Source organism: Hakea prostrata, chromosome 11, assembly GCF_041222555.1.
Source record: "Hakea prostrata isolate BN-2017 chromosome 11, UWA_Hpros_2, whole genome shotgun sequence".
NCBI lineage: Eukaryota > Viridiplantae > Streptophyta > Magnoliopsida > Proteales > Proteaceae > Hakea > Hakea prostrata.
Genome location: NC_142610.1, coordinates 5,845,650 through 5,862,365, shown reverse-complemented (window position 1 = coordinate 5,862,365; position 16,716 = coordinate 5,845,650). Strand labels below are relative to the sequence as shown.

Genomic DNA, 16,716 nt, shown 5'->3' with positions numbered 1-16,716 from the left:
CTCCTCTTTCTCTCATTCTGCCACTTCCCCCCCCCCCTTCTTTCTTGCAGAAGATCTGGAAACTCAAAACAGAAAAGAAAAATGAAAAGAGAGAGAAAGAAAGAAAGAGAAAACAAGTGCCCAAGAAACCTCTAACAGCCCATCTCATTTATCCCCCTTCTTTCATCATCCCCAAACCATCTCATAGGGATTTGTTAGAACCCTAGTTGCCTCAAACACATCCAGTAGGGCTTTGTGAAAACCCTAACTATCCCCAAACCCAACCCACACCAAATTTGCCCATCTCTATCTATCTCAAAGTATACTCATATAGTCATATAGACCCAAATTCACCCCATTATTCCTTTTCCTACCAACCTTAGGTCATCCCATACCTCTCTACAAAACCTTAAACCTATCCCACACTTTTCTGTTAACCAAATTCTACAACCAACTAGATTTTGTTAAAATCCCATCCTTGCCCAAACCCAAATTTGACAATATATCCAGCCCATTCCTTAAGAGTTGTTAATTATTTTGCTGGTCTCAACTCTCAAGGGGACTGATTCCGGCCTAACCCTAATTCTAGGAAAACAATCAACCCTAACCCTAGAATTTGGTAACATCAGTGATGTCACCTCTAGCATATTCTTTAAGGCCCGTACACTAATCAACAACTTGCAATTGCAGGGAAATAGTTGTGCCATTCAGAGTCAACGCATTATATCACAATGAAACATACAGAAGGGTCTGATCATGATCACAAAACATCAGATTTTTTTTGAGGTTGTAGTACTTTGGGTACTGTTCATGCTGGGAATTATAAGCATCGTGTTGTGAGCACCTCTAAGTAGCCCAACCACCACACCCAAATACATAAAATCGGTACAACCACCATTCATAACTATTAACTTGAAAACTAATTTTTCCAGTCCTTCATACCAAGGGAAAAGAATACCAGTCCTCATTTCTAAACACTTCTTTCTTGAACTTCATAACCCCAACCACCACCACCCCCCCCCCTCCATGCAAAATAAATAAAGGACCAGTTTATGAATTTTATTCCAGAGAAATTGGTTGCCTAATTTACTAAGATTTAGTTTTCCAGTCCTTCATACCAAGGGAAAAGAATACTAGTCCTCATTTCTAAACACTTTGTTTTCTTGAACTTTCTAACCCAATCAAACCCCCCCCCCCCCGGCATAAAATAATAAAAAGACCAGTTTATGAATTTCCATTCTAGAGAAACTGGTTGCCTAATTTACTAATATGACTTCATTGACCATGATTTAACCCAGAGAAAAGTACGACCATTCTGACCATGATTTAACCCAGAGAAAGTAGGACCACTCTGACCAAGATGATGACTTTGATAGTGAGATTAAATTTTCTTAAAAAATGAGGTATTCCAAATTTAGTTTCTTATATTATGACGGCATATATTTCATTATGTAACACCTAGCTTTGCTCATTTTCTTCCCTCAAGATTAGATTTTACTGGGGATATCAGAAGGACTGTGAGCCTGTAATCCTACTTTTCATGGCACCAAAGCAGGCAAGACAGCAACCGGAAAACTCAAGGCGTAGGCGTAGCTGAAGTCAATGTACCCAGAATGAGGCCTTTGCTGCCCATGTTCTATGCCAAAACCAAGTATTTCTACAATCCAGGATACATTTTCCAGGCAACATAGTGACCAGCAAACTTGAGGCATGACAGTAGTCGAGGCAACCAGGAGGCCTTAGCTGGGCCATTTCTATGCCAAAACCAAGTATGTCCACCAATCCAGGGTACTTGGTCCTCTTTGTCTTCCCTTATTCCCCATTTTCTTTCCTTCTTTCTTCTCCTTCCCTTTTTACCTCCCTTATTACTTCCTTTTTCCTCTTTTATCTCCTCAGTCTAGTCTAGGCATGATGACACTTGATATGACAAGTCAGCCAGAGCTCCCAGGTTGCCTCGATACCAAGAAGTGGCCCAGGCAAAGCCCCTACAACTATGTAACTAAGCCCAAGTTTTTCCATTTTATTTGTGCACGATACCATTTTCAGGTGTTAGGGTAGACTGGCTGACGTAAGCAGGGTCCCCCCCCCCCCCCACAAAAAAAAGGGCCCAAACATGTAGACCCAAAGAAGCTTCTTAAAGCTGGCCGAATTACCCCAGGGGTACTTTGGTCATTTTCCAGCCCCCTTTTACGGCTCAATATGGGTCTTGACTGAATCCCCTCGATCCAAGTGTAATGGATCTACTTTTTGGCGTATGAGTCAGTAGTTTAAGAGTTATAGTACTTTTAAGTTATGTTGAGTGAGTTAGTTAGTTGTGAGATAAAATAAAATTACTTATCCAAAGGAGATCTTATCTTTTACAGTTTGTTTCTATTTAGAAGTCAGTTATTTTAGTCAGTTATCTATTCGAGTTAGTTATTTCTGAAATTTGAGCCATTATTTAGTATGAAGCTGTTAACTTAAAGTTCATATTAGAGGTTGTTGGATACCTATTAGATAGGGAATCCCAAGTTGGGTCAAAGTGTCTTGTAATTGGCTATAAATAGCCTTTTATTTCTGAATAAAGCAAATTGGATATTTTGAGTTAAACAGAGGCTTGGGCCATGGTGAACGAAACCCTTATGGCCTTGGCTAGAGAGTAATTCTCAGAAATTCAACAATTCCAGCAGCATCTTCGTTCTCTTCAAGTCATTCACAGCAGTGCACAAGCAAGACACAACACCCCAAGTAAGTTGAAGCCCCCCTCCATCATCGCAGCCTTCCCTCACCCTCTTCCCCCACCCCTATCCCCATTGCCGCAACAAACCAGCAGCTCTGCACACACCCCGCAAACCCCAGGAACCCCTTCCCCCTGCTGTTTCAGACCTTCAGTCCACTCCCCACCTTCCTATGGCCCTACCAGTCCTTTTCCGCTGCCTGTCCAGCCTTGAGAGTCAACCCCCTAATTCCCCTTTCCCATTCAGTTCCCTGTTTTGGGGCAGAATTCTAAGAAACAGAAAATTCCAGAATTTCTTCAACTTTACACCTTGAAGCCTGAAAATCCTTAGGAAAAGACATGAGCCCTCAGAGGCAGCAAGTTTAAGCCCCCGTCGAGCCTAGCCGAAACCCCCCAGAAACCCTAGTTTTGTGCTGGTTCCAATCTAGAAGATCTGAAAAACTAACCAGACCCTGGGTTACATCACCAGCTAAGTTCTTCACTCAGCATGCCCCTTCGGATGCTTCTCAGGCAGATTTTATTCACTGAAGAGGTCCATTATGTAATTGTCATTTAAAACACAATGCCTGCAATCACATTATTGATGTACTGCCAAGCATCACACATCTCCCACGGCTAGGGCTCCCAACCCTAAAATTAGCAATTAGTGGTCATAATAAAACTACCACAATTAGCAATTAGTGGTCATAATAAAACTATCACCTCCACTTTATTATTACGAACATGATTAACGGATGACATTTAGAAGCCTAAGCAACAACTTGCAATAAGAATGTCAAGCATTTAGTTTCTTCAACAAAAAGCAGGTGTAAACCAACCCTAAAATTAGCATTAATGGTGAAAATAAAACTATCAGCTCCACATTATAATTATTGAGATGATTAATGGTAGCCATTTAAAAGCCTCAGCAACAATTTGCAATAAGAATTGCATGCACTTAGTTTTGTCAAAAAGAAGCAAGTGTAAACCAAATCCATACTTTCGTAAAAAAGATGGAAGTTAGTCACCAAATTAAGTCAATTAACTACGAACAACTTTGCAGGTTCAAGAAAGCCAAGGAAACGATAAATAAAGTAACTAACTACACCTGTGCAAAGACAGATTAGAACAGAATAAACAAGACAAATTTTGAAAAGCATATAATTATTGAACTTCATTATTCAAACAGATTAGATAGATATTAAATGGACAATATATACATCACTCGCATTAACATTTCACTGTTTACCGGACAATATCCACAAGGTACATTTGAGGGCCTATCCTTTTCATGAATGCGCTTGACCTGAAAAGTAGAGGGGAGGTCAATACAGTGAGGGATTATGACTAGAGAAAACAACATGAAGCTAAGATGAAAAAGCATCTATAAGTCTACGTAACGCATATCTCCCCTTAATGGCATCAGAAACTAAGAGCAGTTGACATAAGTTAGATAAGCATTCTATAACTACCAATATTTACAAAACAAACAGAAGACTAAATATCCAAAATCAGTAAGTGGACATGATTTGAATAAGAAAACTATTTGATTTTGTAACATCAGCCCATTTGACTGTTGCCCAAATTGGGCCCTCCGTATGGGATAAGATTGACCCTACTAGTCCCATATCCCTGCATTAATAACAAAATTGAATCTGCCTAGGACAATATTTTGCCAAGGTGACAGAGACAAGGGTCAAGGTGGCAGTACAAACTTAAGCAAAACCTAGTTCAAGACCTTAACAACTATGATGGTAACTGGTAAGAACAGAATTTCAGCAAAGTAATAACACTCATTATAAAACAATGGCAAAGGAATTCACTGGGGGTTATAACCAAAAGAAGAAGGGGCGTTAACAAATCCATGTAATTGACAAAGCAAATTGCAAGCCATGACATCAGACACTTGAGTAGTATACCACTTGCTCTCTTCCGAATAATAGATTACCTTCCTATTCTTCATTCTCAAGCAGTTCAGACACAATAGTTCTAGAATATGTCTGAGTTCATTAACGTGGCACGGATGATAAACTGGAACTGGTAATCGAATGAATCCAAAATGACCTGCAATAGACCAAGAATGGAATATGGCTACTAAGGAATATCAAAAAGTCATATACTAACAGTAAAATGCTAACGTGTTATCAATATGTTTCTGAATCCATTAAAACCAGATAAATACATAATTTCAAAACAATGAAAAAACTAACATAAGAGACAGGACCCAGTTGCATACCCTCACAGCTTCCAGGTTCTGCAGTACCACACGATTCACATTTACCCGTTTCTAGAGGTAGACCAAGGAATGGGTTTGTGAGCTGGCTAGGATGGGTAACCGGACAATCATTGATGGATGAAGTACACTACAACCAAGAAAGCAACCAATTAGCAGTGATTGTGCAACTTTTGTAATAATCAGATAGTAACATGTTTGTCCTCCATAATAGTTCCACTTTCACTTTCAGGGGATGCATAGCCTGCAATCCAGGAATTTCAACCTTGTACCAAGATTTAATGATTCGGGTTGCATTTTGGAACAAATTTACAATCCCAGATATCAGCCTTGAAATTGTTGCAAGGTTATGCTCAGTCTCTGATTAATAACAGACAGATAATATGCCTTCATATACGATTAATTAATTACAGACAACGATGAATTATATATTTTGACTCACAATCCCAATGACGTACTGTCAATCATGGTTGGCAGAGCAACCATCAATAGGAATAAAAATTATGAACAGAACTAATCATAATTGGCATAGACCTAATTCCACAACTCCTTACAGAATTAGGGTAGCAACTTAGTCCAAACAGAATCTAATCTGGAGCCAACTTAGAACTACTTTACCCCAAACAAACCCACAAATTACATAAGAAAGTTATGTTTAAGACCAAAACCAGCCTGTAGAATGAATCACAGATCAAATAAAGCTTGTATGATGGTAAATACATACTCAAAGTTTCAACCATTTTAGGAAATCCAATCAAAAGATATGGCAAGTGGCAACAACTTTGAAATTAGAAACTAGGGTGCTGCAGGTCTAGCTATCCAATGGAATGCAATCAAATTTAGACAGAGTGGAGAATTGATGGCAGTGAGTCTATGCTGAAAGTTCAGTTCAGTTTTCTTGGGTGGAATTGAAGACAATAGGATGGAATTCATATAGAACACAGTTTATGGAGAAGATCAACTATTGGATGCGTGTAAAGGTAGATCAAATGGAGGCAACAGGTGATGGATCACTTGTCTCAAGCCCTGAAGTGTTTTGACGATGGAAGATGGTGTTTGGTGAACCTAATGTTCCAACAACCTGCCAATTGCACAGCAGCAGCAGCAAGCATGTTTGAATGGGAGAAGTAGTAGCAACAGCACAGCAAACTCCCATGACTCCTTCCAGCAGTTGCAGGAATCCCAAAAGCTTAGCACAACAGTGGTTTGATTGGAAAGATAGGAAAAAAAACACAGAAGAAAAAGAAGGGATAGGAGAATGGCTTATCTCAGCTTTGGCTCTCTGAGCCACAGCTCTCTCAGCCGTTAAAACAACAAGGATCTCCCGGATTGATGGATAGCATGGCCAGCGCTCTATTCTTCGACAATCTCTGTTTATATTATAGAAGGGGCCACCGACTTTATGGAATAGGTCAGCTCACAACATTAGATTGCCCCACCACACCCCAAAGGGAAGAAAAAAAAAAAAAAAAAAGAAAGAAAGAAGAAGAAGCTTACAGAATTAGAAACTTTAGAATTGAGCCAACCTAATGGAAATAGCAAATTCTAAAAAATGAAAGTAGAAATTAAGCTTTACGGTTCAACCAACATGGAAGAAGAAAATTCAGAAAGTAGCAAACACAAAAACTACGAAATACCAAAATTACAAAAATAGATATTAAACTGGTCCCCTCAATCTCCCCCCCCCCATTAAACATGATATTGGGCCCCACAAATCTTCTATGAATTTTCTCATTAATAAGTCAAATATGGGATTGTACTGTTCATGTGAACAGTATTTTGGCTTCTTTACTTGGCCCTTGACCCTTTAGAAGAGCTGGCTAGCCAGCTCGATCTCGCCTAGTCTAGAACTAGTCCAAATGGTTCTGGTTTGATGGTCTTGTTTCTAGTTCTTCCCCTAACCAGCCTATGATTCTGCATCTCAATTTTGGATACACTATTTTCTAACTGGCTAAGATTGCAGCAAAAGAATTGCAAAGTCCTAAGTGCTAAAATCTCAAGGAGGAAAATGTAACTCGGCTCTCTGTTATCAAGGCATCAGCCAAGGCATTGAACCACTCTTTTCGACAAGCAAGATTTTAGCCATTTTATAGCCTATGTGCAGCAGCTTTGTCGCCTTGTGAGTCGTCGTGCCACCTAGGTGCTAAAGCGGTCACTTTTTGACATTTTGTACCTAAACTTTTATTTTGGATTTTCTAAAGATCAAATTTTATTCTACAAAACCATCTACAAATATAGTAGTAATTCATTTCAGATTTGGAAATCATTAGATGGAGAATCATTCAGAATAACTTGAACTATTAATTTATTAGTTTGATCAAAAAGCGGTAAAAAGAAAAAAGCAAACAAATTAAATTCCGATTCTTATTTGACAATTATTCGTTTACTTAAAATAATTTGGGTAAAAAAATCAGATGTTTAAGTTGTGTAACAAGACAACATTTTTATATATTGTAAACCAAATCATGCATATTTTTTTCCCATACAACAAAAAATATGTTCCCCTTAATATATAAGATGAGCTTCTTTAAATTTTGTAATATAAAGGATTTTCAATGTTCTTGAATCATTTGCTAGGCTAATTATTCTTTTATAAAAATAAATAACAAGTCCAAATAATTCTACAAAACCACATACGAATATAATAATTATTTAATTTGGATTCGGGAATCATATGTTATAATGTCATTACACTAAGTTGCTAATTGTTATTATATATTTGTATTATAATAAGAACTTATGTTTTTTTTCTTTATGATAATCTTTCATTATTATGATTCTTTAATATTTGTTTAGCTTGTAGTAAAACTATATTAGTTTTTGTATACTATGTGTGTGATATATAATAGTTGTACTAAAAAAATGTGCCCCAACCCCTTTGGTCGCTATATTGCAGCCTAGGCGCTTAAGCAGTGCCCCAACTGCCTCCTTGCCTTGACAATCATGCCTCTGATATTTTTCAATGGTCTAAACATCAAGAGGAGAAAGACGATGGATGTAACCTTGAAAGTCACAACCAAGTGTGGAGATTCCCACTTCATCAATATGTAATGAGATGCAACCCAAAAAGCATGAAAGGAAAACACATCATAAATAATAAAATTATTGTCAGGAGTTACTGTTCACATAAACAGTAACTTTGAATATCATTCATGACATTGTTCATGTGACCATAGCTGAAATCTCAGTAATATCCATATAGTGATCAAGGCACCAAAGTTAACGAAAGGCCTAGAAGGGTGTCTACGAGCTTAGGGACCAAGGCACCAAGTTATATTTTGATTTCCTATCTTTTCTAACTTTACATTATGTATTTTTATATCATCAAAAATCAACATAAGGCTAGCCGATCACAGAACTGAAGAAGCAAGCACTGGAAGTTTGACACAACTAAAACAGATAATTGGTTTATACTGTTCATGGAACTTGTTATTGTCATGATATACCCAGTCTCATTTTTGGTTTATACTGTTTAGAAATATTATCTTAACCACAAGTAATTAAAGTTCCTCGATTCAAATAAATGTTCTTGTCCTCTAAGCAGTTCAACTTGTTGAATGATCTAATTTTCACATAAAACTATTTTGTTTTAGGTGGAGAAAATAACTAGTTCATACCCAATGCACATAGCTCCCACACTTAGCAAGGCCTGGGGAAGATCAAATGTATGCAGCCTTACCTAGGTTCCCAAAGGCTGTTTCCCACGCCTGCCCCCGTGTCAAGCATTCAGCAAGTGAGCACTTGAGCAGCTTTTTAATAAATCCATGATTGCCTAAATCTGATTTATATTGAAGGAGCTATATTCCAGTTTTACTTCCTGAGCATCACTGCTACCACAATTGCTCTGGATGATACTTTCTTTTTATACCAAAATAAATGAATATTTACTGCACTTTTATCAGAAATGTGAAATTTTCACCTACTGTTGAAGACAATTTCTTTCTTGAACTAAGGTGTTAATTTTTTGCCCTTTTAGAATCTGGTTTGTTTTTTTTACTACTACTGAATTCGAATACAGGGGGGTTCACTTATTTGTGAACTTTTTCCTAGGTAAACAAAAATAACAAACAAAATAGATTGTTGTGAAGTCTCAGACTGAGGTGACCTACACCTATTACGAGATAAGGCTCTGTTGTCCAAGGAGGTGGACCAGCGACAGAGTTAGAAATAGCAGAAGGTAACCAAAGTTAAAGACAGGTTTTTAAAGGGGGTAAAAAGGTGGGGGGAAAGTTCAAGGGAAGACCAAGATGAGAGAGCTTTGAAATGTCAAGGCGGTCAAGGTTGAGGCAGCTTGCAGGCAGAGGCATGGCAGTGCTTGCTTCGAGAGCCAGAGAGACCAAAGCTGCAGAACGGTTGATTGAAAGTCAAAAGTTGCAATCGAAAGCAACCGATAAAGAGGGTGAGTGTGACAAGGCTTCAGTGGCTGGTGGAGCAGCTCACAGAAGATTGCAGCAACAAGAGCAAGCAACTATTATGACAGGACCAAAAAGCATCAGAGACAACTAGAGAATTCAGCAGCAGGCAAAGATTTTAACAAGACCAGAGTTGAGAGAGGAGCAGCATCGATGATGTCTCCTTATGAGAATCAAAACGCAAACAAGCAGACCAAGTGTGCCAGAGGAATCTAGGAGATGAGGAACAGCAGCAGCAGCTTTAAAAGGAGGAAGATCCACATTTCCTTAGAAAGGACCTTGGATCTGACTTGAGTTGAGCTTGAGGCTTTTCCAGACACAATGATGATTACAGCCAACACTGGGTCTCGCTAGAAACCCGAGAACCACCATTCTTACCTTCATTTTTCAAAGATAATTTGCCAGCACAGATGGATAAAGACATTGTTACTTGCTTCATTTAACATCTACAACAAAACCTAATTAGATTTTTAACATATCCAAAGCAAAGAAAAGCATTTTCTCAGCTTTATTCTTTTCTAAAAAGAGAATTGATCAAAGCATGCTGGTTGAGTGTGAATTTAAGTTATATGCAAACAACTTTGCCTGGTCTATCTGTTGATGGTCAATCCCTTTTAATCAATAACTTTTTAATATATTATGAAAAACTATGAATTCCTTACAAACTAAAATTGAAGGATTATATATGATCACTAGAGATTGTTAGGAAATGGTGTTTATGTATGTTGTACACCATTGGATGATTTGTGGCCTCATGAAGTCACTTATTTTTTTCCCAGCTAGTAAGTCATTTCATTTTCCATATTTATCAAAATATTAAAAAACTAAATAAATATACAAAAATATTAAATAAAAATACTTTTTTTTCTCCGAATGTCATTTTAAATATACTTGCTATATCTCAAAATTGAAATGGTGAAAAGATGCATCAGTTCATTATAATGTTTAATAGTTAAAGTGATAGTAACTTTTAATAGAAGTTCTATTTCTTTATAATATGGGAAGATGCTCAATTCTAGCCACTAGATTGAAGCAACATTTTTTTTAATGCCTATGGTGATGTTGCCAAATGCACCATGGTTCCTTATGAGATGCAATAGGATATATCAAAGCACATGAGAGGAAGATTAAAGAAACGCAAGGAGTGGAAGCAATGAGAGTTTGATAGGGCAATACAAGAGAGGGTGCCAATAGAAATGGATGCAAATTTGTCTAATGTTGACAATCTTGTGCAGCTGCTTTACATAAAAATGCAATGGTAGGGATGTCCTCTGCCTTTATTGGAAGCACCCACCTCAGCAAATGTAGAAGAAGGAAAAGTAATAATATTAAGGCGGTTGGGGCACTGCTTAAGCACCATGGTAAAAAGGTTGTATTAGTTAAAAAATATATATAATAATAATACAACTATTTATGTGGCACAAATAGCACACCAAAAACTTACATAGTTTTACTATAAACTAAATAAATAATAAAGAGTGGTAATTATGCAAGATTATCATAAAAATAAAAAATAAAAACACATAAGTTCATGTCATCATTATACAAATATACAATAGCAATTAGTAACATTATGTTATAACATTTACAACATATTATTATGATCTGTATAAAGTTATATTTATGAAATGGAAGTAGTAAATGAAGGATTCAAGAACATTGAAAAACCTTTATATTACAAAATTTAAAAAGGACTTTATCTTATACGTTATGGAGAAAAAATACTTTCGTTGTACGGGGAAAAAATATGCATAATGCGATATACAATATATATAAGTATCGCTTAACTTACACATCCAATTTTTTTACCCGACTTTCTTAAGTGAACAAATAATTCTCAAATCCAAATCCTAGTTTAATTTGTCCATTTCTTTTACTGCTTTTTTTTTACCAAAATAGTACATTCATTTATCACATTTCCGAATAATTCTTCATCTGAATGATTCATGATTCTAAAATAACTAACTGTTACATTCCTATATGGTTTTGTAGAATAAAATTTTATGGTTTAAAGAAATCCAAACAAAATCTAGGTACAAAATGTCAACAAAAAAAATTCTTTAGTGCTTAGGTGGCAATATGGCACACAAAGCAACAAGGCAGAATCACCTTGGCGACAGCAGTCTTTTCTTGCATGTCAACAAAGCACTGCATCACCTAGGGGCCAAAACACCACCTAGGCCACTAGGCAGCTGCCACACCTTAGTTAAAGCTTTAATAACAAAGATTCAAACATTGATAAGAATCCAATGTCTTGAAAACCCAAGGTTCCTCCATAAGGTTCATGCATTGAAGGTGATTCAAGGCCTAACATCAGGTTAAAAGCATAGTTGATGGGCAACAAGTGGACATTCCTCTGCTACCCATTGTTAGTCCCAAAGTTGGTTATTAGTTCAAGGACACAAGGAGACCTTGTTTCTAAGGGTATAAAAGGGAGGAGAAAATTACTTAAGCGAATATACGAGTACCAGGCACTATGTTGCTGATGTAACCCACTATGTTGCTGATGTAACCCATGCCATAGTACCTGGAGAAGCTCTAAGGACCTTCAACAAAATAATACTTGTACACGAAACTGACATAGGAAGTTAGGAATACCTAGAGTAGAACACTATACATAGACAACAATCATGTACCAAGACTCAAAATTGAATTCCTACCTTCCTCCCAATAAACCAATAGAATTCCAGGGATATTCAAAAACAATAAAAAGTATGACTTCTTCTTTTTTTTTTTTTTTTCTTTTTTTTTTTTTTTTTTGGGGGGGGAAGGGAAGGAAAAGTAAACCAAACAAATTGACTAACAATTTCTTGAGGCGTTGCTAAACTAAATCTGATGTCATTTATTCTTCCATCAATGACAAGTGGCAACAAAAGTGTGTCCTCCATCGATTCTATCATAAAACCTGCAACAGAAGATAGTAAGTTTCAGCAATGAATGCAGACTCCCAAGGAACACATAGCTTAGTTCATAAAACATTAACACCAAACATAAATATTAGAAAAGATAAAAATAAACGTTCACAAATGATTTTTCTGTAACATCCACATGCATATCATCATTATTTTGTTGTTAAATAATATGTTCACGAATATTTTAATGTTAATTCGAGTGAACATTCTTATAATACTCGAATTGTGATGTTGATGTTAGTGTTACTCAATGTTATTCTTATTTTTAGACTAGAAACTGATAGCTCAATAATTAGTAATGATAAAATCTCATGGAAAATAGATACTAATTAAAATATAGGTTCTACTATAAATAAAAACCAAACTAAGCTACTAAATCTTCCAAGAATAAAATCTTATGTGATCTAATCTTGGGCCCCACGAAATCCTCTAGGCTGCATTTGTTTGCAAAGGTGGGGTGGGGGAAAAAAAAACATGTGGGCCCCATGTGTAATGGGGTGAGGGAGAAAAAAAGGAAAGGAAGGGATTTTGTAGAAAAGTGTTAATTGCAGGTCCCACTTTTTGGTTTTCCACACTTTTCCACAAAGTCTCACACATTTTGTGGGGTTTTGAAAAGGCTTGGGGTGGGAAAGTTAGCTTGCCACCTCACCAAACAAGTTTCCTTAATTTAAGAAAGCTTGTCTCTAACTTTCCCACTCCAAGCAACCAAACAAACTACACTTTTAGGATTTAAATGAAAAGTTTGTTTTTTCAAGAATTTTCCCACCCCACCTTTATTCCAGCAAACAAACACAACCCTATGGATATTCCCAACATGTCAGTTAATGGGATGTGATACTGTTCACGTGAATAGTGCTTTGGCCTCTTTTTGGCCCTTCTAGAAGACTAATCTAGACTGAAAGAGCTTGCTTGAGCTACCCTTGTTAATTGCTGGTCCACTTGGTTCTTGTTTGAGTTGTTTCATGGTTTCCTTCTTTCCAGATTTTAACTCTACATCAGCTCTCCCCTCCTTAGAAAAAATTCATCCTCGAACTTTGAAAATTGAGGGAGTGATCTTCATGCTCTTTCTTAAGCCCACAGCAAATTCAGGCAGCTCCTCAAACTTTGAAAATTGAGGGAGTGATCTTCATGCTCTTTCTTAAGCCCACAGAAAATTCCGGCAGCTCCTTGTATCTAGGAATTTAATCATATAGGTGATAACTCTATGAAATAAAGTTAATTCTAGTAATTTTATACTTGAGATAGCTTGATTCAAGAGTATATTCTCTTTGTTTTAGTGTTAATTCTCATTAAGTTTTGTTTTAGTGAGTCTTAGTGTTTAAATCTTGTAAAGGTCTTTTATGTCATTTATGCATGAATTTCCCTTGAATTAATGGATGGAATTGATCAGTCTTTTTTCTTGGCATTGTAAGAAAAGAACTATAAAGGATGAAGAAATGACATGAGGCATAGAAGAGGAACAAAGAACAGGTCTTCTCCGTTTGCGATAGAGATGCTGCAACATTGCAATATCATGATTTTCCCAGATTGGACACACGTGACATCATCTAGTGAAATTACTGAAAAGGTCTAACTAATGAGATATTCCTCTTGTCATTCCATGAAGGATCTCAGTCGTTAATATCAGAAGAAAAAGGTTCTAATCCTACAATCCAGTTTTACCCTATCACTTTGGGGGGAAATTGGGGAAACTAAAGAGGTGGAAGAGGAGAAAGAAAGAGGGCGAGAACCAGAGAGGGAGAAGGAGCTCGTGCATGAGAAAGACCTGCTGGAGATAGGGAGCTGCAGCATTGTGCAAGCATTCTCCTAGTTTTCTATTTGGTTTTATAGTTCTTACTTCTTCATATTCTACCTTAATTGTGTTAATGGCTGTATTTATTTCTCTATATTTGAACTTTAATATGAACTAATTTCTTACTTTGTTGGGATAATCATAGAACAAAATTTCATCGAAACTTGAAAATTTCCCATTTTGGGAACCTCGAAACGAAAAACTAGGGGACCCAAAACAAATCTCAAGTTTTGATCGAAACCGTCGAAACTTGTCAAAACCTCGAAACCTAGTTCAAACCAGCTAGACCAGCTGGTTCATGCAAAAAAAATCCCAAATTTCGTGGGAACCTGGGAAATTTTGTGGAAAATTGGGAAATTTCGTGGAAACTTGGGAAATTTCATGAAAACCTGGGGCTTTTTCGTGCAAGTTTCGTAGCTATCCCATATTTTCAATTCTTTTGTTTCTTTCATGTTTCCCCAAATATCCCCTCCATTAGGACTTCCCTATCCAAATTGCGTATTCCTTCAGGCCGGTTATCTTAGGCATGTTGATAACTAGACTTATAAAGTTACAATTGCCGATTACCTTGACAACCATACGCATAAAATGTCATGGAATCTCTATGTTCGTTGGTTGGAGGAGAGGATGTTATAGGCATAGTACTACTCAGCTCACAGGATGGATCCACCGAGGCACTCCTCTTGGCACTGAGTTGTACTTTTCTTTTATTGTCAGTTACTTTGTATTTGATGTTTTGAAGTTATAAATTATATATTAAATGTTATGTACTTAAGTAATTAAGTTTATAGTGTACTTCTCGGACAACTCTACATTGATGTTATGTACATTAAATGACACATCTACATTGATTTTTTTAGCAAAATACAGCCAATGTGTTCTTTATACTCTAATTAGTTTAAATGCAGAGTCCCACCCTAAAATATTCCCTAAAACCTGTCGAAATTTGCACAAAAAAATCCTTAGTTTCCTCGAAGTTTTCCAGTTTCCCATTTTCACCTAGTCGAAACTGGAGTTTCCCTCGAATTTTTTTCTATGGGGATGATAAGAGTACTCGAACCTGCAATATGAGTTGTAATTATCCAGTTTGTTGTAGCTCTGTTTTAGCATAGTTTATTATCAATGTATTCAGCATGCACGTTTTTTAGTAATGTCATTTATCGATTGACCATCCGTGAGTGAATGTTGTGGTTTTAGTTAATTGGGAAGTTAATTAGAGTTAGATCAATGTTGCATAGTGTGAGTTAACTTGATCCTTATATGGGTTTAGCTAATTAGCGGGTAGGGTAAGAATACTCACCTCTCTCATGTAACCACTATTGTAACTCGGGCATAATTCGCATCCTCAGTTCAATTATCCATAGGAATATGAAGGTTTTGAAATAGGATGTTAGTGCATATGTGGATTGGAAAATACCCGTGTGCAATTGTGTTCCAGGTTCTTTGATATACCTTATGTTGCAGCGTTGTTGTAGCATTCACATCCCAAATTCAAAGGAGCGGAAATTGATTCCCAACATTCATACCATTTACCATAGTTTCTTCTATTGCGTGCTCTCTATTTAGGATCTCTAGTTTTAATTCACCCGTCCTCCGTTTTATTTAGTTCATTAATCACAAAGTAATTTTGTCAATCTTGTTAAAATTAGTCTTCCTTTACATTGAGAGTTGAACATAAAATTCTCCGTGGGATCGATACTCTACTTATTATTTACTACTTGATTGTGACACGTGCACTAATGTAGCATTTTTAGACACAAGCAAACAATAGGCAAGGAGAGTTGTTCTCAAGGTAGTAGTCAGCTACCGGTAAAGGGGCTTCCAGGCTTCATTACCAGCTTCAAGGACTCCATGTGAGCGAATGCTAGATTGCTAGTAAGGATTTTGTAATATGTTTCCCTTCATCTGTAATCTGTTGAGGACCTTTACTCTCTTCCTTTGCTGGCAGCTACTAAATTATGTACTACAAGATTTATTGATGCTTCACTCAGCCAGCTTTTAACTTTAGCTTCATGGCTGGTGTATTGAGGGGGTTAAGTACCAATGGTTTTCACTTAAAATCAACGAAATGTTGGTATTTAGTACCTCATAACCAAAGGTAGGCGCCCTTACTCTCAAGGTCATTCTTCAAGTAGCGTATTAAAGGAAGGAGGTCTAGGCACTAAAGGAAAAGCCAATGCACCGGATAAGAAAGGAATTGACTTGGACTACTTCCATGGCTTTACGTAAGGACTTCTACTTCTAATCTTTGAAAAAGAAAGAAGAGAAATCGGATCATCTTTCCCAAGAGAGGTCGCCTTCTCTCAGGCCAGCAGTCTTCTACTTTTAGTTGACTACTCTATGATGATCCCCTATTCCCGGGCTCTGCTCGCTCCAATCCAGTAATAGTAGGTCTAAAGTAAATTTGCCAATGTTTTTCCAAATTAGTCCAACTTCGTACCTTTCTAGCATGAACCGTCCATCTCAGCGAGTGAACTAGGTTTTGGTATTCCTTCTTGAGCTTCTATTTCTCCCGTTAAAGGAGATTTAGGAAAAGATAGAATAGGAAGACGTGTTTCCAGAACGAACAAGATAGGGGTTGAGAAGGGGGAGTTAGCAAAGTTGGACAAGATTGGAATGAGCATTGAAACATGTATTGATGTACCAGATCAGCTCATGCTCACAGGTTGATGTATGTATTCCACCAGTTGACT

At 37.0% G+C, this 16,716-nt stretch overlaps 1 protein-coding gene across 1 annotated transcript in view; it reads right to left on the bottom strand.

Moving 5' to 3' along the window:
• The window catches only part of NRPD1B (nuclear RNA polymerase D1B), a 55,682-nt gene that overhangs the window by 29,098 nt on the left and 9,868 nt on the right, over positions 1 to 16,716 (bottom strand). Inside the window, exons 2-5 of the mRNA XM_089139630.1 lie at positions 12,124 to 12,224; positions 4,911 to 5,037; positions 4,623 to 4,738; positions 3,924 to 3,980 (exon numbers count right to left, since the gene is read on the bottom strand). Coding sequence (XP_088995756.1) covers positions 3,924 to 3,980; positions 4,623 to 4,738; positions 4,911 to 5,037; positions 12,124 to 12,219 — 396 coding nt within the window. The 5' untranslated portion in view covers positions 12,220 to 12,224. The remainder of the gene's footprint in view (positions 1 to 3,923; positions 3,981 to 4,622; positions 4,739 to 4,910; positions 5,038 to 12,123; positions 12,225 to 16,716) is intronic.